The 24,806-nt window shown below is 40.3% G+C and overlaps 1 protein-coding gene across 2 annotated transcripts in view; it reads left to right on the top strand.

Annotated features, from left to right (window-relative positions):
• Positions 1-24,806, top strand: part of ESYT1 (extended synaptotagmin 1) — a 79,122-nt gene that overhangs the window by 49,700 nt on the left and 4,616 nt on the right. For both annotated transcript variants that reach the window (XM_075199570.1, XM_075199571.1), the window contains exons 12-31: positions 3,870-3,918; positions 3,996-4,085; positions 4,803-4,901; positions 9,232-9,303; positions 9,838-9,924; positions 10,004-10,153; positions 11,561-11,698; positions 13,130-13,306; positions 13,397-13,479; positions 15,387-15,435; positions 17,455-17,544; positions 18,098-18,193; positions 18,394-18,465; positions 19,217-19,303; positions 19,390-19,536; positions 20,950-21,119; positions 21,582-21,680; positions 23,371-23,502; positions 23,893-23,998; positions 24,465-24,514. In XM_075199570.1, coding sequence (XP_075055671.1) covers positions 3,870-3,918; positions 3,996-4,085; positions 4,803-4,901; positions 9,232-9,303; positions 9,838-9,924; positions 10,004-10,153; positions 11,561-11,698; positions 13,130-13,306; positions 13,397-13,479; positions 15,387-15,435; positions 17,455-17,544; positions 18,098-18,193; positions 18,394-18,465; positions 19,217-19,303; positions 19,390-19,536; positions 20,950-21,119; positions 21,582-21,680; positions 23,371-23,502; positions 23,893-23,998; positions 24,465-24,514 — 2,043 coding nt within the window. The remainder of the gene's footprint in view (positions 1-3,869; positions 3,919-3,995; positions 4,086-4,802; positions 4,902-9,231; positions 9,304-9,837; positions 9,925-10,003; positions 10,154-11,560; positions 11,699-13,129; positions 13,307-13,396; positions 13,480-15,386; positions 15,436-17,454; positions 17,545-18,097; positions 18,194-18,393; positions 18,466-19,216; positions 19,304-19,389; positions 19,537-20,949; positions 21,120-21,581; positions 21,681-23,370; positions 23,503-23,892; positions 23,999-24,464; positions 24,515-24,806) is intronic.

The following is a 24,806-nucleotide window of genomic DNA, read 5'->3' on the forward strand; positions in this document are numbered from 1 at the left end:
GTTAGAACGCCCCTTTCCTCTGCATGCAAGTCTGCATAGGCACATAGGCATGTGCTCACTTTACAGGCATGTACAGAACGGTTTCACAAACGTTACTCTAAGCAAACTGGCATATGTCTCTGCCTCAGCCCCAGATTGTGTGCTCTGGCATCAAGATCTGCTTGTGTCAACAGTGATGGCTCCCTGCTAAATTATATTGTAATGAATAGGGAAGGCAATAAGATGTGAAAACCCAGACTAGTATCCTCTCGCACGCATTGACGGATGCCACGTGCTCTATTGAAAAACATCACCATAATGCACTATACTGTAAAATATTTATGACTGCAAATATTTACATGGGGCCATAGAATCAATGTAATGTTTCTTCATGCAGCTCTCTTTCAATCTTCACGCATCTAGTATACATAAAAGCTGGATAAAAAGAGCACAGATATGAATGAGCCCTGAACTTACATCAATGGAAACAATTAGATTTTGAAAATCATATCAGTCTTGTACAAGTAAAATAAGGTTACCACCTTTCAAAATGTTTTTATTTGTACATATTTACATATGATCCTACACTATTATTGTGTTAATGTTGGAATAAATGTAAAAATGGTTAACATACCCCCCCTCCCCTTACTCCCAAGGCCTTTGTGTTCTGCAAAACAGTATGAGACTAATTGTATATAGACACACCCGTAGAACGTCCTGGGGCGTCATGGTCTAATAACAATAAATAATACCCATTCAAATAGTCGTACCTAAGACACAAAAACAGTGTGGTGGTTATAAAGAATTCAGAAACCAGTGTGAAATAGAAAGAAAGGAGGTTGTGTACAGCGGGAATAAAATAAGACTATTTGGGATACATATTCTACGTCTTGCACATTTAACTTACCTGTGTACTACAACTCAAATTAAAGTTGGATCACCTAGTCGCTGGTGGGGAGGTATTCTACCTAGTCAGACTAGCACTAAGAACCTCTATTCATTTGAGCTGTGTCCAGGGTCCATCTGACATTTAAAAGTCAGTAATGTTAGTAGATGCAGCGAGGGCCAGCGATCAATAGATGCCTGTTTTAGGTACTGTCCTATACAAGTGAGACTTGTTTGTTGTTGCTGTGGTGCTGGGCTTATTAGTTTTGTCACTGTCTTTATAGCCATGTTTTATTGATTACAGATTATAATGTTTGTCACATCATCCCACATAAATATACTTCTGTTTTCTAAACCATTATATGACATAGTCATAAGGCTAAACATAACGTACCAAGACAGTATAAAAAATTACAGTTAAACCCTTGTAAACGGAATAAGAGGCACAAGACACATGTCATGTATGAAATATTTTTCACGTACAGTTCTCTCTCCCTACCCTACTGTGCCGGTAGACAGGCCGGGCACTGTGCCCTCTCTTCTGTAACGCATCGTTGTGGTGTTCTTAGGTCAGGTCGGCAATGCTAAAATTAGATTGATGCACCTCTGCATTTTTATTATCACCACAAGTATGCAACATTTACAGTAGTATTACAATAGCTTCCACTTGGCTGTATAATAAGGGTACAGACAATGTCAGATATGTAAAGATTTGCTAAGGTATGTGAGCTTTTCATTTACAGTTGTTAATGTTACACAGTGAGGGTTATCTAGTAATATTGCATTCAGTTACAGTTTTTCACTAAACCATAGCAACCAATCAGCATTTAGCTTTTATCTGTCTAGTGCAAGCTATATAAGTAAATCAAATTTGTGATTGGTTGCTGTTGTCTAGTAAAAATATGCTCCTAAATGCAGGGACGGCGCTACCATTAGGCAAACTAATGCGGTCACCTAGAGCACCAACATATTGGGGCCGCTTGAAACACTGGCTGAGTGACATCATGTTGGTCATTTTATTATTTCTTTCCTGACAGCCGCCATGGGAATTTAAACTAAACCCATCCCCCTCATTAGCTGACAGTGGGGAAGAGTTTTTGTGTTTAATTATTTAGATTAATTTGAGAGTGTGCGCTTCCCTACCTTGCGCTGTGACGCTGCCAGCCGCTGCTTTGGCAGTGATAAGGGGGAGTGTAGCGGCGCTGTGCTATACTCCAACGCCTATTACTGACACGGGAGCACCACAGACAGCACTAAGACTGAAATGCCCTCTGCCCAGAGGAAGAATGAGGGGGAGGAGCGCCTAGTATTGTCTACCGACCCTGCCTAAATGCAGTGCTATTAAATAACCCTCAATACCTTTTCATATTGAATAAACCTTCATTTTATGTCATCTAGCTTTTTATTTAATTTTTATCAGAGATAGTCATATTGTAGGCTGTGTAATATCAGCGTGCTATCTTAGACCTGTAAGTGTGAAATGGGGTGTTGATGTATACATATGTGTTACAAAAGACATTGTGTACTGTGTCTCTGCAAGGTCCTGTGGTTATTGACTTTCTAAATCGTTTTTGTTCTCTTATGTTAAATAATACTTCATGTTCGTGGCCTCAATTTGGTTTCATACCATTTTAGGCATGTTTACTTTATTTTATAACTTCTGTATTTTGGACCTTCATTCTGCATTGTCTTTGCCTGGAATAACTTCATTTGTAAGTCTAACTATGCAGATTTTTTTATTGTTTCTGTTTCCCAGAAGAGATGGTGCTTTATGTGATAGCATATTAGATTAAGTATCTTGTTGTTTTATGGTCATAGGTAAATATTGATATAATCGCAAAAAAACACTTTTCCTAAATTCTTTACATAGATATGTTTACACAGTTAGTGCAGGACAATAAAATTACCCCACAATGTTATCCACCGGCTCTCCCAAGTATGGCAATAGCAGATATATATATACTTTTAGCAAAGTTTGATGTAGACATAGGATAAAACATTATTCATGGACCTATCAAAAATACCTAAATTCTACCTAATAGGGATACAATGGGTTTATTTGGTGACCGGATCATTTTATAAACACAAATTATATATTTGTTGGAGCCGGTGTTGTGTGCACAGCCCATTCCTTTGTGGCTAGTGACTACTTACCTTTGATCCTGCGCTCTTGTCCGGCCACAGAACTGCTTCCAGCCTATGCGTTGATAGACTCTCTCCTCTACGAACCTGGCTACCAAATGGAATTCATTGGATGATAGGAAAAAAGCTCAATCAGCTAATCATAGAACAGGCTGGTAGCACTTAGTTTCCACCCCTGCGCTAACATTTACGATTCTGTCTGCACGGTTAATTGTCAGTTACTTCAGTGGCACTTCAACCTCAACAAATGTAATGCTACAAGGGAAGCATATATGTAATGGTCCAACATGGTTTGCTTGGCTGTAAATTCTACATCAATGCAAAATTTGCATTGAACTGTAATTCATTCTCTTAGTGCCTCAAAGTAAAGTTCAAGTTTTATTTTTTCAGATTTTGTTTTGATTTATTTACTTACTATTGCCTGTCTGGATAAATTGACTTTAAACTCTTATCGCAGCTGACCTATCGGCCACTGCTAGATCCAGCATACCCTGATCTATCAGTACTGACATGCAGGTGAGATCTGCGACAGATCTCCCTAATCTTACTGATTTCCCTGACTGTCGGTCCCATGGGAGCAAGCATTTGCTGATTCTCCAGCAAGGCGCGTGTGATTTTGTCCTACGGTTGCATGAGAACTATGACAATTTGAAATCTCCCACGTAGCCCTATTCTAAAACAAGAAGTCTTCTCAATGTCAAGTTTGTATCATTGTTCACTTAAGCTCATGATGTGTTGGTTAATTTGTTTTTCTGCTTAAGTGCCAAGAGATCCACTCTTACTGAGAAGTTTTGGAAGACCCTGCTGCTGTATGTTCAATGTAGTATGGTCTCCCATTAACCATGTCTTTTCCCCTGCCTTAGAATGAAGTTAGATCTCGGTGAAGTGAAGAAAGCACAGGTCCTGGACAAGGTTAGAACCTGTGAATCTTGAGATGAGGGAAGTTTCCCTGTGTGTCTGTTGTTTCTCACTGGTTTCTCTTTTCTCAGTGGTATACATTAAAGGATACAAAAAGTGGTCAAATACATCTGAGACTGGAATGGCTCTCTCTTCTGTCCAATGCTTCCCAACTTGAGCAGGTAAAAAAGTATATTCTTATGTCATGGAGAAGTAATAGCTCTGCAGTTAAGGACACTGAATCTAATATCTGTGTATTATCACATTGTTGTTTGTCAAAGCTTTGATGCCTTCAGTATTTTCAGAGCGTTTTTTTTTGAGTGATGACTTCTCTTACTGAGAGATGTACCGGTTACCCCGGTGCGAGTCCCAGTTTCAGCCCCCCCCCCCCCAAGACATAGAAGCTGAATGGGCAGCAGCACACAACATTTGCACCTCCTCCTCCCCAGTTTTCTTGTGGCTGGCTGACCCTGCTGACCTGCCATTATGCTACAGTCATTGTGGCATGGATCAGTTATCTTTGTATACTGTCATATGGCTGTGTTCTGGGTATTTGAAAAAGTCTCATTGTATTAAAGCAAGCTTGTGTTTGTTGTTAAGCTGATGCTAGTGTGGGATGACCGGTTTACCATTCAAGATGGCCACTCATGTCGGTAGTCAAATTGGAGCAGACTCACCTGCTTGGCCCCTCTGGCCGAGCAGCTTGATCACTTCTGCCACGTTGCAGCTTGTTAGTGTGGGCAGAGGGTGGAGGCGCACACAGACCTATGGGGCAATCATCTTCTGACTGCATTTTCTACCAGACCCTTCGATCTGGAGAAGATTGTTACACACCCCAAGTGCTCATAGTGCACAGTTCTGTCGTTGTTCTTTACATCTATGCTCCTTCACCTCTCCAGGTAATGAATATTAACAGAGAGATTACTGCAAAAACAAAAAATGAGGAACCTTCAGCTGCTATTCTCATCATCTACTTGGACCGTGCAGATGACCTCCCTGTAAGTTCACATGCAGACAGACACCATATTTTCTTTAGTTTATTGGTTTGTACTGGTCAGTTTATAATGGTAAAGTAGAGAGAGATATAATATTGTTTGTTTGTTTTTTCACAGAATATTTAACTAGATTTTTAGGTTAATTATTACTGATATGGTAACTGCTCATTGATATGTTATTCAAGCTTAAACGTATAGCAATATAGTATATTCTAGTGCTAGGCACTAATATTGTTGCATCTAAAAGCTACATGCGTGCCCTGGAATGTACAGCTCATCTAACTGTGAATTTTACGTATAAGAGACCATGCATGACTCGGAGTGAAGAATATATCCCAGCATGCCATAGTGTTCATCTTTGAAAAATCTGACACATGTATATGGCAAATGGACATGAATAGAAAAAGTTTTATATAATGAGTGTAGACCTCAGTGAAGCAAATATTCTATCACTTTCATTATAATTTTAACCACTAGGGGTGCTCTTTCACTCTATGCCAGTGGATCCCAAACTTTCTCGGTTCGAGAGACCCTTATGGTCTCCATTTTTTTTTATTTTTTTTTTTTTCAAGGCACCCCTAAACCAAAATAATTACCAAGTAGTAGTTGTACGTGGCACCACTGCTGTATGCTATAGCTTACATATCATAAGCAAGCATTGTAATAGATTCAAATCATCATCATCATTTTATATAGCGCCACGAATTCCGCAGCGCTGTACAGAGAACTCGCTCACATCAGTCCCTGTCCCATTGGAACTTGTGATGAAGCAAGCATTATAACAGATTCCACTTATCACCATCATAATCATCTTCATCAGCAGCTATTTATATAGCTCCACTAATTCCGCAGCGCTGTACAGAGAACTTGCGCACATCTGTCCTTGCTCCATTGGAGCTTACAGTCTAAATTCCCTAACATATACACACAGACACACACACAGACACACAGACACAGACACACAGACACAGACACACAGACACACACACACACACAGACACACACACACAGACACACACACACAGACACACACACACAGACACACACACACAGACACACACACACAGACACACACACACAGACACACACACACAGACACACACACACAGACACACACACACAGACACACAGACACACACACACAGACACACACACACAGACACACACACACACACACACAGACACACACACACAGACACACAGACACACAGACACACAGACACACAGACACACAGACACACAGACACACAGACACACACACACACACACACACACACACACACACACAGACACACACACACAGACACACACACACACACAGACACACACACACAGACACAGACACAGACACAGACACAGACACAGACACAGACACAGACACAGACACAGACACAGACACAGACACAGACACAGACACAGACACAGACACAGACACAGACACACACACACACACACACAGACACAGACACAGACACAGACACAGACACAGACACAGACACAGACACAGACACAGACACAGACACAGACACAGACACACACACACACACAGACACAGACACAGACACAGACACAGACACAGACACAGACACAGACACAGACACAGACACAGACACAGACACAGACACAGACACAGACACAGACACAGACACAGACACACAGACACAGACACAGACACACAGACACAGACACAGACACACAGACACAGACACACAGACACAGACACACAGACACACACACACAGACACAGACACACAGACACAGACACACAGACACACACACACACACACACAGACACACACACACAGACACACACAGACACACACACACACAGGCCGAGAGCGACTAAGGTCAATTTAATAGCAGCCAATTAACCTACTAGTATGTTTTTGTATTGTGGGAGGAAACCGGAGCACGGAGGAAACCCGCACAAACACGGAGAGAACATACAAACTGCACACTCAGCTAGTAAATTCTCAATTATACATATACAAAATAAGGTTCTTTGAGCAAAATACTTTATGCCCCTTTATGTTTTACCAATTATAGAATAATAAAACAAATCCTATTTATATAAAGTGTCTATTTTTTCTTCAAAGTTATTCAAAGTTATTTGTCTTGATGAGTCACGGAAAATGCGTATTACGTGATGCATGAACATTCTAAAAATGTAGGACAAATATTTAATTTTTGTTTTTGTCATTATGGTTGCTGTGGCTGTTTTTATTTCCATTTCTATGGGTTATATCTTTGCTTTTCTAAAGACAGATAACTGTTTGTGTCAAATACATTTTACTGTTCCAGTGATTTACTTGTCAAACTACCCAAATCATTGCAAACTAGAAATAACTGGGGGGTTTTAGCAAATAAGTCTAATAAGTGTTGATTAACATATTGGTCCTATGGCTAGAAAGTACAGATAACCTATAGGATCTTGTTGTCTTTGTGCTTGGAGTACAATCCGGTTGCCTGTGGGGTCTGCTGCATACCTACATATGTTTTCTATGCTCATCGGTATATGTTGTGCTCTGCTTAACTGTTAGTACAGCTGTTCTATAGAGTATGAGGATTTGTATTTAATACAGCATTGCTGCTAGACTATCCAGCAATGTTTTTTTTCCCCACCACTTAAAGGTCCACTAAACTAAATGTTTCAGTACTGTGCCAGGACATGAGCTAGTTGATATTTTATATGAACACAAGTTAAGCTGGCCGAAAAAACTGCAATTATTAATTTGGACTCGTGGGTGGTCAAATTGGCCGAGATCTGTCCACTAGGCACTTTGTCCAAGCAGCCAGATCACTTCACCATGGCTTGCTAGTGCTGTTAGAATATGGCCACACGTACAGGTATAGAAGTAATTCTCATGGGCATTGAATATCAATAGGGGCATTACCTATCATCATTGGCACTTTGCCTACTATATCAGAGTGTTTGCAGCCAGCATTATTCTCTTAGGTTATTAGCAATGTCTTATTAAGAGCGCTTAAAGGCTAATATTCTTGGGCATTGAATAGCAAACTGCAGTACACTGTCCTGCCCACATGGTGGGCACAGCATATAATAAAGCACTGACTGTGGTACATACCCTAAAAGTTTCTGTTTGCTCTGTGTGTCAGATATAATGTATATCCTGGAACCTACATATACATTTGTGAATTTAATTAGGACATCTTTTATGTAAGGCAACTTGCGTTTAGGCCTTTTGATTAGGGATACACATAGAGGGACAAACACAGGATTTGTAGAGGGGGATTTCCAAACATTTGATTTTGAATCAAATATACAAACAAAATTGCTGCAATAAGCCTTCAATGGGCACTTTTTAGATACATTGTGAGAATGATTGTAGACGTCAGATTTTTACGTTAGCAACAATTAAAAACTGTAATTTTTTTCAGAATGACAACTGATTGTAACATTTTAGAAAAAAAAAGGGTAAAAAATGAACATGACTAATTTATGATACACTTTATACTGTAATATTTCACTGACACATACCTGCAAATAGTAGTGCAGACAGGAACAGATTCCCAGAGTATATGGTACAGGCAGTAATGGGGCTGTGATTGGAGTCTTCCCACCGGTGTGCCAGCTGCAGGGTATTCATATCTGCTCACCATGCCTTTGCTTTCCACAATGTTCCACGGAAGATGGTGGAAAGAATGTGGAGGAGCAAAGAAACTACCAAACTGAGACTCTCTAGCTGTCACCTGACTACTTCAGAGCCAATCAGGGGTAGAACTATCATGTAAGCCTAGTCCAATCAGAGCCTTCATTTCTTCCTGCTGCATCATTGTTAGACAGGGACACAACAAACTAAACCTCCAAACAGCTGATGCTTCAGCCACAGAAGTGCAGAAAGGAGCCAGGCATGAGAACCAAGGCAAAGACATATACAGAGCATCAGTCTATGATCATATAAGTTGTGCATGTGGAGGGCAGGTTTTTGAGCAACTGGAACACGCCCTAAGTACACACCAGATATGTTGGGTGCATAGTGACGTTTCATGCACAAAACATAGAAAAGACAGATCTAAGGATTTATTACAACTTAAAAGTAACCTGATTCTCTAAGTTAATTACATTATATAGGATACATTTTCTGATATTGGTGCCACTGTACCTTTATTCATTAATAAATATTGGCATTTTGCGACCTGATACTGTCCAGCTAATAAACCAAACTATACAATTTCTCTGATCAGCCAGGGACAAGGGATAAGGATATCTACAACAGGTGCACTTAGCAGAAAGGATGTCCTATTAGTTCAGCTTGGTACTCAGACAGCATGGCGTTACTTACCATCATTTCTATTTTTTTTTACCCCTCAGCTGAAAAAGTCAGTAAAGCAGCCAAACCCCATGGTACAGCTGTCCGTACAGGACATGACACAGGAGAGCAAGGTAAGTGATGGGACATATAGCCAGTGTCGAGGATTCCTCTTGGAATGGCAGAAGGGATGGAACAAGGTGTTTTGGCACTTAAGGCATCTATGGTGAACAGAACCTATCTAATGGCAATCCTGCAGGGCTGATATGTTCCTTCTGTGTTTTCTAATGGCCTTAAATGCATCTAACAGTGATGGCAAATTGCGTAATCCTCAACATATACATGGGAAACGTGTAATAACACTTTAGTAGAAGCCACAAAAACAAGAAAAGTACATTCTTCCCTTAATATTTACATTAAAGTACTGCTAAGGGAAGATTAAAATATAGAGTTTGTGTTGATAATGGTCCATGTCTGCCAGGTGGCACAGTGGTGGTTGATTTATTCTGTTCTCCTTATAGACACATCCACCGACTCTGTTATTGGGTATGATTCCCTTTAATAAATGTTATACGGAAGTCTAAGATCTTAACAAGTAACATAAGCATGGGTCACTGGGTATTGGGAACATTGAAGTAATGATTTTTGGTATTTGGTCTTTTTTGCAGACAGTGTACAATACAAACTCCCCTGTATGGGAGGAGCCTTTCCGCTTCTTTCTGCGTAATCCCAGCCTACAGGACCTGGACATCCAGGTGAGATTGGAGCTAGTAGACACTGATGTTCTCTCTAGTTGTGATGCGGACTAAGAATGACGTGTGTGTTCTTTCATAGGTGAAAGATGACGACCGGCAGCATTCTCTGGGATCTTTGTCAATTTCACTGGGCCGTATCCTTTCTGCTGATCACTTGACATTAGACCAGTGGTTTCAGCTGGAGAACTCTGGACTGAGGAGCAGGATCTATATGAAACTCATTATGAGGGTAATACTGATATTAGTCAAAAAACTTTATTTATCTTAACACTACTCTTCCTAGCTAAGTGCGGTACTGTAGATTCTTCTAGGGCTTCAAAGCTATTCCACAAAAACTGTCTCCACCCTGGTGAAATATATAAAAAAGATTGCACATACGCACGCACGCAAACTGGATGCACTCATTCATAAAAATTAATGAAAATATACACAAAATACATTTGAACATAGGTCCACTGAATTGTTTCTAAATGTAAAGTAGAAATAAATGCTATTTATAGAATGCATTTCCCTTAAATGCTTCTAGAACACATGATGAGAGTGTTACTATTGATTATATATGTATTACTAGAGATCACTTACAATCTATAATCACTTATACTCTGTGCAGTGCACTTTGTGCTCTTGTGTCTGGCTGTGTGCTGTGCATGTATTTTCTGTTGTGTTATATTGTACTGCACTTCCTTGGTGTGCTTTACCTTATGACATACCCAGTCGCTAAGTACACATGGGCCATCTCCATCTTACAGCTACCTCTATCTTTGTGAACCACTACCTCCCACCCCTCTGCTCACTTGGACATCATCCAACACTAGCAGTTTTGAAATTGCCGCCATATCATATATTTCCTTTAAAGTAACTTTCCCAAACTGTAATTTCACTGCTTGACTCTCCTATTGTACAACCTGGGATTGTAGGGAACATTGTGCCTTAAATCATTCATGTTCCTGACTTGTCCGTTTTAAGTTCTAGAAAATGCTCCTTTTCTTTGTGCTCAACTGGGTGCCAACGACCTGTGCGGTCCTCAAGCCGCACACAAGCTCCCATTCAAAATTTTACATCACCCCTCAGATTAGGTGCAACAGCCCGGCCTGTTTTTGATGTGACAGAGCTCTGTAGACCCGTGAAGGCCCAATCTCCACAGAGTTTCCCAATGCACAGACTTTTTGCATTTTATTTTGTGATATGTTGAAAAGGCACCTGTGCCCCCTCTCATCTAGCCTCCATATTGCTGAGAATACGAGGACAGCCAGTACTAAGCGCAGCTCACCATATTCAGAGGCCCAGATAGCACTGAACGAGGTATATACGGGAGCTGCATAAGCTGAAACAGAAATGTCTCCTGTAATCTGGTTCCATTGAAGTCTTACCATTATCTTACCTCACATGGATAGAAGTTTAGGGAAGTGGTACAACCAGATGCTCATCACAAAAAAGGCCGTCATTGGCTGATTGGTAATAATAAATGGTAACATCTGCCTATAAAACAACAATACAGTACAATGCAAACCGTTTGTTTTGTATTGGCACTTCTCCTCCATAGCTCTAATAATGAGTAGTCACACAGTTCACAGATAATATAAGTATAGCATTGTAAGCTCTGCGAAGGACTAAGATTTCTTTTTCTGATGCATAGATTCTGTATTTGGACCCCTCAATATGTGCGGTCACTGGATCCGATACTCCTATTATAGAGGAGGCTACGCATGGCTCCAGTGTGGATATGCCCCCAAGACCCAGCAAAACCAGCCCTCCTGAGAACTTTGTCATGGAGGTAACTATATGTGTTATTACATCTGTCTGTAATCCAATTAGCATCCTGCAAACACTCTGCATAACCAAGTGCCGGTGCCAGAGATTAATGAGAGCATTGCAGGCTCAAAGGGTGTCTGAAGTCCAAAGGAAATTGTAATACCGGTCGTCTTAGGTTGCAGAAATAGGTTTCACTATTGAAACATCAATGTTTTGAGGCCACGCAGAACTTCTTATTCAAGACTTAAAAAAACCTGCAGAACAGCACAAGTCCTGATATGATAAGAATTCTGCCTCCCAAAGGGGCACATTCAAGCCAATGGCAGCTTAGCAAATACCCAAGTTGATACCATCTTTAAATGAGGTTAAAAACAAGATACCAATATAGTCTTGAAATCGGCATAATACTAGTATACTCAAAATAGAACAGAGTATAAGTAAAGCTATAATGAGATTTTTTTAAAAAAAAAAAAACAGAAAAAAATGATCTTCATTCCTTTAGATACAACAGTATTTAAAATGTAGATCCAGTAGGCTTCCATACAATTGTCTGTGATGTCTGTTGCCACCCATAGATTTTGTTGGAACATATTCAATTCTGAGAGTCCATAACTTACCAGAATTGTTATGAATTTAAAGCAAAATGAACAGAAACTCCCTGTTCAAAGTTTGAGCTAACTTACTAGCATGTCTTTTAAACCTACATGTAAACTCATAAAGTCTGATGCCCATGGCTCCTACCCTTCTGGGCAGCTGGGAAGTGTGTCTCTGATGTCTGATCCAGCACACAGAAAATGTGATTTAATTTAGTGACAATTATGTTTTAAAATGGAAATATTTTTATTAACAGAAAAACGGTTCCGGGAACATATAATGGGTTTGTAGTGCACCAAGAACTTCTAGACAGCACCGCCTGTGACACTGCAGCTATCTTAAATGACGTGAACTATTTTAATGCTCTTCACGCAGAAAATGAGATGTTCTACACAATGCAACAGTAAAACACAAAACATTTTGTATTATTATTTGTAAAAAAACCAAACCAAAATATTCATCCAGGAAACACACACATGGACCAAGGGCAAATACAAAAAATGAGATAGGACTCCCCCTTCTAACCAACATACAACAAATTCTGCTTTTGGTGTTGGCTAAAAAGCCAATCACAGGTGCTGCTATCATTGTACACCTGATGGGTTAATAGTGAGGTCCACCATTCTTCTTTTGCCTATTTATTGGACTAATCAAAGGTTCTGGTATGTCCTATATATTTTTGGCACATATGATTCTTTGTATATGAAGAACACAGCGTGGTAGTTTATTGTTTGACAAAATAATGGGATAGAATTTTCCTTATGAATATCCTTTAATATTGTTGTTAGTATGCTTGTTGCTGGTTGTGCCTCTGGAGTCCTCCATCACATATATGTAGTAACACTCTTTCTGTGTGCAGAACGTGCTTCGTATATTCTTGCTGCAAGCAGAGAACCTGGTGGCGAAGGATAACTTTATGGGAGGTATGATTAAGGGGAAGTCTGACCCTTATGTAGTGGTACGAGCAGGAGGAAAGTCGGTACACACTAGAGTGGTGAAAGAGAACTTGAACCCACGCTGGGACCAGGTCTTTGAGGTACATCCAGATACAAAGCATTCATGTGACATCAGTTATTGGTTTGTGCCAGTGTATGCATAAAAGCAACGCATTGTGTTTATCCTGCAGATATTGGTTACTGATGTCCCTGGGCAGGACATTGAGTTCCAAGTGTTTGATAAAGATATTGATAAAGATGATTTCCTTGGAAGGTCAGTATCTATACCTTAAAGTCTCTAAAATCCCTCAAATGTAGTTTTTGAATTTAGTTAGTGTATATTATGTGTAAAACAATATTCTTTAGAAACCACTTTTTTTTAGCAATATATATTGTTGTACAGTTGTTTTGTTTTATAGCAGTGGGCAAGTGATTTACCACTTTACATAATAATCTGGTCACTGAGCAGGGGAACTCATGTTTAATCCAGTAACAGATTTATGCAATAGGGTGACTAATATGAAAATAGGTTTTATATCTATACTCTCTCTTTAAGAGGCCCTTTTATAAACTTCCTAAATGCAATCTCTTCCTAACCAGAATTTATTTTTTTATATGTTTTTTAACATATACTCACACTAGAACCACATAACCTAGTGCAGTGTTGGCTAACCTGTGACACTCCAGGTGTTGTGAAACTACAAGTCCCAGCATGCTTTGCCAATATATAGTACCTTATTGCTGGAAGGGCATGCTGGGACTTATAGTTTCACAACACCTGGAGTGTCACAGGTTAGCCAACACTGACCTAGTAGAAGTCTGCAGCATGTAAAGCACACAGTAACCTGGGGTTCAGTGACCTCAACCTTTCACTATGAAGCACACACTTGGAACATTCCCAACTCTGTTACCTTCCACCTGCACCATGGTATGAATGAGAATGTGTGCTGGTCTGGGAATTAACCCTTCCGCTTGTAGATCAAAACCAGTGTGATCTATCTCTTGTCATTACTGAATACACTTCCTTATGCTGCAATTTTATCAGCCTTCCAATGCCCACATTCTCTCCCCAACTTCCCACCAGCCCCAGTACCTGCAGCCATTGTGCTCTGCAATAACTGACTGCAGGAGGAAGCACAGTGTGACATACTAGCACCTGGGCTTCCTCCTGCAATAATGGTAAGACAGTCAGTGAATCAGGAGGGCTCAGGAGAGGAACAGTCCATCATCCACCCACGCTTTAAGTGACCACACTCCTAATACAGCATTTATAGTTGTAAGTCTGAGTGATTGGTGTGTCACACTGTGCTACTTCTGTGATGATTGCAGCACATGGTGACCATCGGTACTGTGGAGGAAGCAGGTTGGGCATATAGAATTGAGGTGAGAGCCTTGTCTCTGCTGTCACTAGGGTTGAGACTTGGTTTTCATCTCACCCTGATCATGTATTGAAAGTAGATTGAAATTAACTGCTCAATCAGCGTTTTTATCACTTTTTTGTTGATTTTGTTTCCTTTTGTGTTTTTATTAATACACACACAATCTGAATAGTGATGTCAAACACTGAACGTCTATAGTTAAAACATATCTAATGGTATAATATTGAACGTGCTTTCACAAAAGCACTGTTGGCTCCCTGGGAAGTATTGCAGCTTCTTACAGACCAAAAATAAAATGCAGCCCTAGCTATGTGCTACCAGTGATGCCGCCACTAAGCACTTTGTGTTCTTCTGGCCCATTTCTTTTATTAAAGCAGATTTTCCAAAGTACGGGCATTTACCTGTTCGTTTGATTCTCAAATTGTGTTTATATTACTGCCTAAGGGGATATACGGCCTTCATGTGTCATCTGTCAGTATTAATCTTTTAATTATAGATCAGAGATAAACATCCAGCCTCTTGGCTCTCTGGTAAAGCTCTGCACCTGCCACAAATGAGGCAGGTCCACTAGTCAGCTCTCATTTAAAACTTGTAAAGCTGCCATTTTGTTTTCCAGTCGCCATCTTTGTGCTAATTACAGTTGTATTTAATTATGAGTTTTAGATTTTCCAAATCATTTTATAACCTTTAACTTCAAAGTAACAAAACGATTATTTTAGCACGCTCTTGATATTGGAACATATTTACCAATGTTATTAATTATATGATTTTCTTGTTTTATCACTCTTTATTCTTATTTCAGCTGTAAAGTCGCTGTGAAAAATGTTCTAAAACAGAAAACAGTTGATGAGGTAAGAATTGTGTTTCATGTCCTACATACACCTGCAAATCTAGCCATATAGTATTACAAATGGTGACTTACGTAGTGGACAAGCAGCCTTTACTCTACTGTATATTCTGCCTCATATACATAATCATCATCATCAACATTTATTTATATAGCGCAAGCAAATTCCGTAGCGCTTTACAATTGGGAACAAACATTAATAAGAGAATACTGGGTAATACAGACAGACAGAGAGGCAAGATATTGGAGAACCTCCCCACCTTCTCCTGCTCCCTGCCTGTCACCCTGCTCTCCTCTTACCTTATATACGAGCAGTGGGTAGATGAGGCAATGTCCATGGTATCGTATATCCTGCTGCTACTCAACATCAGTGAATGGCTGTCAGCAGAACACTCCGGTGACATCAGTATCGTGCTATTCACACCAGTGGAGAATGAATTACAGGGTGGAGGAATTACAGGAAAGAGCTGAGGGGAGAAATGATTTACAGGGGAAGAGATGGAGGTCATGCAGAATCAAATTACACGGGGAGGAGCTTGGAAATTAATAACAGGGGAGAGGGAGATTGATGGGGAGAATTAATTACTGGGGAGGGGTATAGGTGCTGGTGGTCTGAAATTAATTAGAGGTACGGTTGTGGGTGAAAATTAGTTACCATGTATATGTTACAGCTAATGTCAGACATGTCTAAAGCTGATATTATAAGGCTAAAATGAACAGTTGTTTTTTTTAACATTAAAAAGAAAATGCGCCTTCTAGTGCAGTAACTCTTACGCTTTACAGCCTTATTCAGATCAGTAAAATTTGTGTACCATGTGATCGATCAGAATTCACTCATCTGTATATTGTGGTGATTCACTGTGTCTCATAAAGCTGTCTGCTCCATATATCATCATCATCATTTATTTATATAGCGCCACTATATAAGCACCGTACCGCAGCACCGTACAGAGAACTCATTCACATCCGTCCCTGCCCCATTGGAGCTTACAGTCTAAATTCCCTAATATAGACACACACAGACAGACATAGAGAGAGACAGACTAGGGTCAATTTTTCGATAGCAGCCAATTAACCTACTAGTATGTTTATGGAGTGTGAGAGGAAACCGGAGCACCCGGAGGAAACCCACGCAAACACAGGAAGAACATACAAACTCCTCACAGATAAGGCCATGGTCGGGAATCAAACTAATGACCCCAGTGATGGGAGGCAGAAGTGCTAACCACTAGGCCACTGCGCCAAAAGATGTTAACATGAAACCAACAGAGAAGAAGACAGCAATAGTGCAGCATTGCCTTTTGTTTAAAATACACCCATGTACAAACCACCCTTCTAACGTGTATTAATATTGTAAAACCTCCTTTCACAACACATTTCTAAAATCAATCTGTGATAATCCACTGTGACAAATGTATAATTTGCCTACGTACCAACAATTATATCATAAGATGCATATCTCCTCTCAAGCAGAATCTCCATGCTTACTTAATGTGCTCTGCTGCAGATACTTGTGAGCTCCCCAAACAAATATAATTTTATTCTACCAAAGTGTAAAAATGTTGCTTGTACATCAAAAAACTTGAAACATAGAATTATGTGATCAGTCTTTACAGGTGTCTCCTGGAACAGCATGAAGACCTCTTATTGCTCTATAGTCTGTACAAACAGTGTCCAATAGAAGGATACAGTTAAAAACATGTCCCCCCATATACATGGGATTGTTGGGGTGATCTGTAATTTCCATTGGGTGCACGTAGACACGTATTTGAGGGTGGCATTGCCAGTAAACCCCCCTTAGTGGTTTCACTGCATTTCTTCTGAATGCTTATTTGTTTTGATGAACAACTGCACAGTACCACTTCTATTGATCTGTACGCTGGATGTTATTCTATTAGTGACTCTTCTTACTTTATATGCTGAATTGTTTTTAATCTGCTGTATAAACAAAAAAAAAAGTGCCCACTGCTTTCAAATCTAGATTTGTTTTCTCAGTTTTGTTTGTATTTGTACTATTTGACAGTGGCTACCTCTGGAGGCTGTGAAGTCCGGAAGATTGCATGTCAAAGTAGAGTGTCTGTCTCTTCTTACAGATCCCATTCAGCTAGAACAGGTAATGCCTCCATGCATCCTTCCTGTTGTGGTAGTACTCTGTCCTCTATCTGATTTGGCCAAACTGTCCTGATGCCCTCCCTGCCCTCTGCCTGTTTTGGGAACACTCGCCCTCCCCGCCCTCTGCCTGTTTTGGGAACACTCGCTCCCCCCGCCCTCTGCCTGTTTTGGGAACACTCGCTCCCCCCGCCCTCTGCCTGTTTTGGGAGCACTCGCTCTCCCCGCCCTCTGCCTGTTTTGGGAGCACTCGCTCTCCCCGCCCTCTGCCTGTTTTGGGAGCACTCGCTCTCCCCGCCCTCTGCCTGTTTTGGGAGCACTCGCTCTCCCCGCCCTCTGCCTGTTTTGGGAGCACTCGCTCTCCCCGCCCTCTGCCTGTTTTGGGAGCACTCGCTCTCCCTGCCCTCTGCCTGTTTTGGGAGTACTCGCTCTCCCTGCCCTGTCCCATGCCCTCGTCAGGCTTCCCTGTTGGCTGCTACTTATTCTGATAATGTCCTGCATTTTTTATGTCTGTGAAATAACATCTGTTGCATGTTGTTGAACTGTTTGGCATTTAGGTACTGCTGGTCAACAGCCTATCTCAACCAGCGCATAATGAGGACTTCTCTACTGCCCTCCTGGGCATCTATCTAGAACGAGCCAGTGACCTGCCGGTGAGAAATCTAACGTCACACTAGTCTGTCAGCAATTTTGTTTTTTTTTGTTTTTTAAATGAATCCTATAATCCTTTATTTTATTTTTTATTGTAACAAGTTCTACGTTGCGTTCATCACAAATCATCATCTATCATTGTTGTCTCTCTTCCCATCTTTCTCCATGTTCTGTGAGTTAACTGACTCTCTTTGTGAACTAGATGAAGAAAGGAGTCAAACTGCCAATTGCAAATGCAGAGATAACTGTGAGGAAAACTACCTACAAGACCAAGGTACTACTGGGGGGGGGATCTCGGACTTTGCTCTGCTGTCTGGATGGTCATGGAAGTGATACAGTGCAAAACATTCCATGGTTAGAAAGTTTACAGTGCGTTTCATTGGGTGCAAATGCAGCTACTTGTCAGACGTGCTCCCATATCTTGCTTCTGGGTACTGCTCCTGGAATTGTACGTGTAGCTCGACGTGCACATGGTGACAATCGTGAAAATATCACTTGCCTTTATAAAGGGCCCAGAAGGTGCAGAAGGAGTCGTATTTCAAGTATATGGTGAGGCCTGATCTCAGCCACCACATGTGAATCTCATTATCTTGTCACCCAAACTGGCATCTTGTTTTATCACTTGGGTGCAATACGAGGAGCACAAGTGCTCCCAGCTCCCGTTCCAGAAAGAACACCCCAATCCGCCTCCTTCAGAATTTTGCACCACCACAATCAACATCATCTTGGCCAGCTAATCCGTGCATGTCCTTGTATAAATAGCGCATTTGTGCAAAAATAAGCGCATAACATCACCACACTGTGACCACTTCTTTTTTGGGTGGGGGGGGAGGTGTGGGGGGTTGTAAATGACCTTTGATATCTTTAATTTTTCTGTAACCCTCTATGAGAAAATCATTGAATACCATAGGAGTTTTGCTTGTCTTTGCTTCCTATATGCACCGTTATGGTTTGAATTCTCGAACCGCAGCCACACATCCCAACCTTTTTCCTCTGTTTTAATTTTTTTGCTTTGTGTCCTTCAGATCACCTCAAAGAGCAGCAATCCAGTGTGGGATGAAAGCTTTATATTCCTCGTCAAGAACCCCAATATTGAAACGCTGCAGCTTCAGGTCAGTATGAGGCCTGTTCTGTGTTGTAACTTCCAGAACACTCTATCTTGTCAGGCTGTGATATCTTGTTCCCTATTTTCCTAAAGGTTCATGATGAATCTAACAAGTCTCTAGGGTCTCTCGCCATTCCGCTTTCTGATCTCCTGACTGCTGAATCTCTGACCCTTGATGGGTGGTTCCCTCTGAGTCCATCTGGAGCAAACAGTGAAGTTCTGATGAAACTTCAGATGAGGGTGAGTGGATTATCTTCCTCATCCTATTTCCCACTCCACTGAAAATACATCTCCAATTTCTATGTAGATAACCCACCTACAAGTTTCTTGCTTTTGTTTTTGTTCTGTTCATGTTTATTCAAGAGTGTTGTGGTTTGTACAGGGTACATGGTGGTACTACATGCACGTAAACCTAATAGGAGTCCATATCTATAGAGGTTATACATCTATACATATCAGGGGGTCTGTGACACCATCGGGTAGATTTATCCAACCTTCTAGATGGAAGCTGTTGCCCAATCTGATTGGTGCTATTATTTTATAGAATGTACTATATGATTGCTAGAATCTGATTGGTTGCTATCATTTTATAGAATGTACTATATGATTGCTAGAATCTGATTGGTTGCTATCATTTTATAGAATGTACTATATGATTGCTAGAATCTGATTAGTTGCTATGGGCAACACCTCCACTTTTCCTTTTTAGAAGGTGTGATAAATCGACCCTGGGTATGTAAAATACATTGTGTGTTAGTGTATTGCTGCATCCATTACTCTTCTTGTAGAATTCATACTCGGCACTGTGAACACACAGAATCACGTTATGCTAATGACTAGAATACTGAAGCACGTAACCTACCTATTTGCTTTATATGCCTTGTCAATTAACAAGGTGCCAGGTGCAGTTATTGTTTACACCTAATAGTATACTACATTATTTATGCTCTGTAAACAGCCTGCTCATTATTCACTTTACAATACCACATTCAAATAATAACTTTAGAACGGAAAATCTAAACATAGACCATGGTCTATGCATAACTGTATGTTACCTTTTGTGATGCTACTAGGCTTCTCTGTTATTTGTTTACATTGATGTCTCTGTATGTTTTCTTTGTAGCCTTTTGTGTTTAAGACCCTCCTCACAGTCTTCAAAACAGTAGATGATAGAAGTTGCTGCAGGGTCAGACCCTCCGGATGCAGAAAAGAACCAGAGCCACTTCCTCTATTAATATTGGAGAGCAGGCACAATTTTATATTAAATAAAATATTCAGTATCAAAATGGGAGAACCCAGTTGTCTCTCACAGTGTTCCTAAGTATTCAGTGCAAACGTTATGTGCTTACATTATTGTGGATTCGCACAGTGAATTTCGTGTGTTTGTGGGGGGGGGGGGGGGGACAGGGAGGCAAGTTGCATTTTTAGTCGTTTCTAGAGTTAGTTAATGCAGAGATTGGTGGTTTCTTCATTGAGAATGTTGAGGGCTCGTCTTTTAGATTTCAGAAACAATAAAGAATGATCACTGATGTGACAGTGATATGCATATTTCGCAGCAGGATATAAGCATAAAGTCCACACTCCCAGCATCATTGCAAGTCACTGTTTTCTCTTTCTGTCCACTAGTCTCTGCTCAAATCATTTTTCTTCCAGATTCTGGCCTCTCCAAATGTCAGTCCTGAGCTCCGTTCTCTTAGTATTGCGTCCTCTGATCCTCCAAGACCCCCTAGTCCTCATAAAACGGCCTTTAGTTTGGAATCTGCTTTAGACAATGACGAGAGCTCTGCGGGAGAGCTGAGACAAAGGCTGCCCCATGCAAACAGGTGAGTACCACCAATATATACAGCTTAGTAAGATAACCAAATACAATGGGGGAAGCAAATGTCACTTGTATGGGTTAGTGTTTGGAGAAGGCAATGGTGTAGGTAATATAAATTCTGTGTCATGATTGTAAATTTCCATCTGCCATGATATGATTGTTTTCCCTTAGAGTAGTATGTTTTCTAGTAAGATAGATCTAAGACAGGGTTAGAACCAATTCTACAGCTCTTATATATTATGTACATAGCTTAGCTGCACTTGGTGTATGCAGAACACATATAAAACTCGTATGGTATAGAGAGTAGACATCACACCTTCTGTGTGGGATGGAAATTTGCAATGCAATATTTAATATATTGAGATACCTAGTTAATGGCTCACATTTTTTTCAATAGGATATTTGATGAACAATACTAAAATTTAGAACATTTTGCAATATAAATTATTGTGCTTTTCGCCCACAGTGATTCAGAGCCCACACATTCTAATGTAGGTCAGCTACAGGTGACGGTGTATTACCCCGCGAAGGAAGGAAAGCTGCTTGCAGTGATGCACGGCTGCAGGTAAGATACATCTGATCTTTCATATCTACATACACCGAGCAGCCGCAAAATTAAAACCACTTACAACGTATTGGTGCCGTATACCATAGGACACCCTCGGAGGTCTTGTGGAGTCCATGCCTCGAAGGGTCAGAGATGTTTTGGCGGCACGAGGGGGATCCACACAAAATTTAAGCAGCTGGTTAATGTTGTGGCTGATCAGTGTATAAGTGCAAGCATAACATATTAACTTATTGTACACCCAATAATAATAATCCGACGCGGGATGACAAATTTCAGCCTGGGGGGCGCACAGGCGGCCGCATCACATGACACGCGATGCAGCTGCGTCATTGATGCGGCCGCCGGTAATATTCAAGTAATATGGCATCCACGGAAGGGCTTTTTGGGGCGGCCGGCCTAAAAAGCGGTTAGACTGCCCCCCGGCCCAGTCCGCCCCTGATAATAATTTCAGATGCAATAAATAAGCATTATTATTATTATAATAATTATTATTATTATTATTATTATTATTATTATTATTATTATTATGTTTTATTATAATTATGTTTTTATTATTATGTTTTATTATGTTTTATTTATATGGCACCACAAGGGGCCTGCAGTGCCATGCATAGAGGAAGCATAATCTAAAGATTTCAGGAAAAGTGTTTACAGACAAGTTACTCCTGTCCACTAGAGTTTTGGTTCTCAAACTCTTTTTCCACTTGGCCCATCATTACTGGTAGCCAAGTCTCATCCATATTTTTAATATATAATAATACTGACCCATGGAGGGTGAGTTATGACCTAATTTGTTGTTTTGGTCAGGATCCAGAGGTCAGAAAATATGACAAACCCTTAAGTTTCTCATAGCCAGTGCGTGTAGTTTCCTCTCTTCTAGGCACCAATACATTAAGTGAATACAATAGGGTTATAAAGCATTGTAAACCTTGTTTGAGTAGTTGATCATAAAGAATATTGCAAAGTAACAGGAGTGGTAGTGAGCACATAAATTGTACATATAGACAGTCGCACAATCGCACAAACCTCAACTAAAACAGAACATTTTTGTTTTTTTGTGAAGTTCTGTTAGGTATGAATAAACAGTAATCCCTCGATTGGATGGGTCGGATTTAGACTTGAATGGGCCAGCTATGTACTGCTCTCACCTGTTAGTGCTTGCTAGCCAACTTCCCATTCATACCATTCGCAGGGACTACTGCATTGAAAATAAACAGAACTAGTTTTTTTTATATCTTAAGAGGTTTTTCAGTTGTTGCGTTTTTTTTATCCTCTCCCTTATCTTGAATTTGAACTCTAGTGGGTGTACCACTATGGGGCCCTCACCAATTGTTGTATTGAGCAGGGCTCTGGCACTTAAATATAGCCATCTTCAGGTATCTCCATAGTAGGAGAGATCAGCGGATGTAAATGAAAGCCAGCTACTGATTTGCCAAAGGTGAGCAAGTAGAGTAAAGTAACAATTGAGGGACATTTCCACAGTGTTGCCCATAGCAATCGATTCTAAGATGAGCTTCTATCATATGACATTTTTCTTGCACAGATTAGAAAATGAGAGCTAACGTCATTACATTGTTACTTGTAGAACAGTATTCATAAATGTCTCCGAATGTATCTAAAAAGTTATTTATTTTTTCTCGTTATGTTGCCCATGTAATAACACACTTTGGATTCATCTGTCTTCCAGGAATTTAAGTGTTAGCTCCAAGGATCTCCCTGATCCTTACCTATCTGTCACTTTGGTGCCTGATAAAAACCGTGCCACAAAGCGAAAAACCAGTGTGAAGAAACGGACTGGGAACCCGGAGTTCAATGAAAAGTAAGAACACTCTGGCAACTTAGCTGCTTGCTCCCATAACACTAGGGGGTATATTTACTAAACTGTAGGTTTGGAAAAGTGGAGATGTTGCCTATAGCGACCAATCAGATTCTAGCTGTCATTATGTAGAATGTACTAAATAAATGACTAGAATCTGATTGGTTGCAACATCTCCACTTTTTCAAACCTGCAGTTTAGTAAATATGCCCCTAGGTGTGAACATTGTATGTAAATAGTCTCTACATACTGCATGTCTAATAGAACAGGTTTGTATGTGGGTACCTTGATCTCCGGTTAGAGCGATCACTACCATAATTAAAAGTACATTTTTAGTGATTGATAAATAATGCTGTGTTTGTGCCGACTGATATATATTTGTTGTTGTTGCAGATTGGAGTGGGAAATTCCACTGGAAGAAGTGGCAAAAAGGAAACTGGAAATCTGTGTGAAAAACAGTGTGTCCTTCATGTCTAGGGAAAAGGAGCTGATCGGAAAGGTACAGCTCATTGAATATACAGGAGGCTCAGGAGATCATTCAATCTTCTAATATATCAAACGGGTTTTGTCCATTCACACATGGATGCAAGTGTGTGTGCGAAGCAGCATGTTACAGCAAAGTGAATCTAGTCCATAGTTTCAGATCACTTAATTATGCTATAATTTATGCTTAAATAAATATAATTTTTTTTGTATTTCTCATACAATGAATCAGTCCCTTTTAACCCCCCCTGGTTTATTTTAGTTACAGTTTAGCTTAGTATTTATACCTCTCAATGTTTGAATGCATAAAGTGGTAGAGACTTGTGTAAACACCTGTACAGTAACCTGTAATCTGATACATACTAACATAAAACAGGTGTCCTATAGAAAAGAAGGGCAATTAGATAGAAGAATGGACAGTAGCTTATGGGATGCACAATGCAGCATTGATACTGATCTGCTCTGTGCGCTTCTTATTACAGGTTATTATCGACCTTTCTCAGGTGGACTTATCTAAAGGACTGAACCAGTGGTAAGTTTCATCAGTGTCTCACAAAACACATTCGATCAGTACCTCATTAACATCCTCTTGTCAGCTGATGAAGCAGCTTAATGAGCTATATATAGCCAACCACACAGAGGAAACTTGGCTCTCTCTTTCCTAGTAATATAGAATACCGACATCCGGTAACTGGTAATCTGCCCGTTTTACTTATTAATGGGTTATCGACAACAGACCTGTATCTGTCCCAGGCAGGTTTGAATTATTTTACTGTCATTAAGTCCTACTACTTCTGCTAGGAGTTTGTTATTTCTGTTGTTAA

Source organism: Mixophyes fleayi, chromosome 2 (assembly GCF_038048845.1).
Source record: "Mixophyes fleayi isolate aMixFle1 chromosome 2, aMixFle1.hap1, whole genome shotgun sequence".
Taxonomy (NCBI): domain Eukaryota; kingdom Metazoa; phylum Chordata; class Amphibia; order Anura; family Limnodynastidae; genus Mixophyes; species Mixophyes fleayi.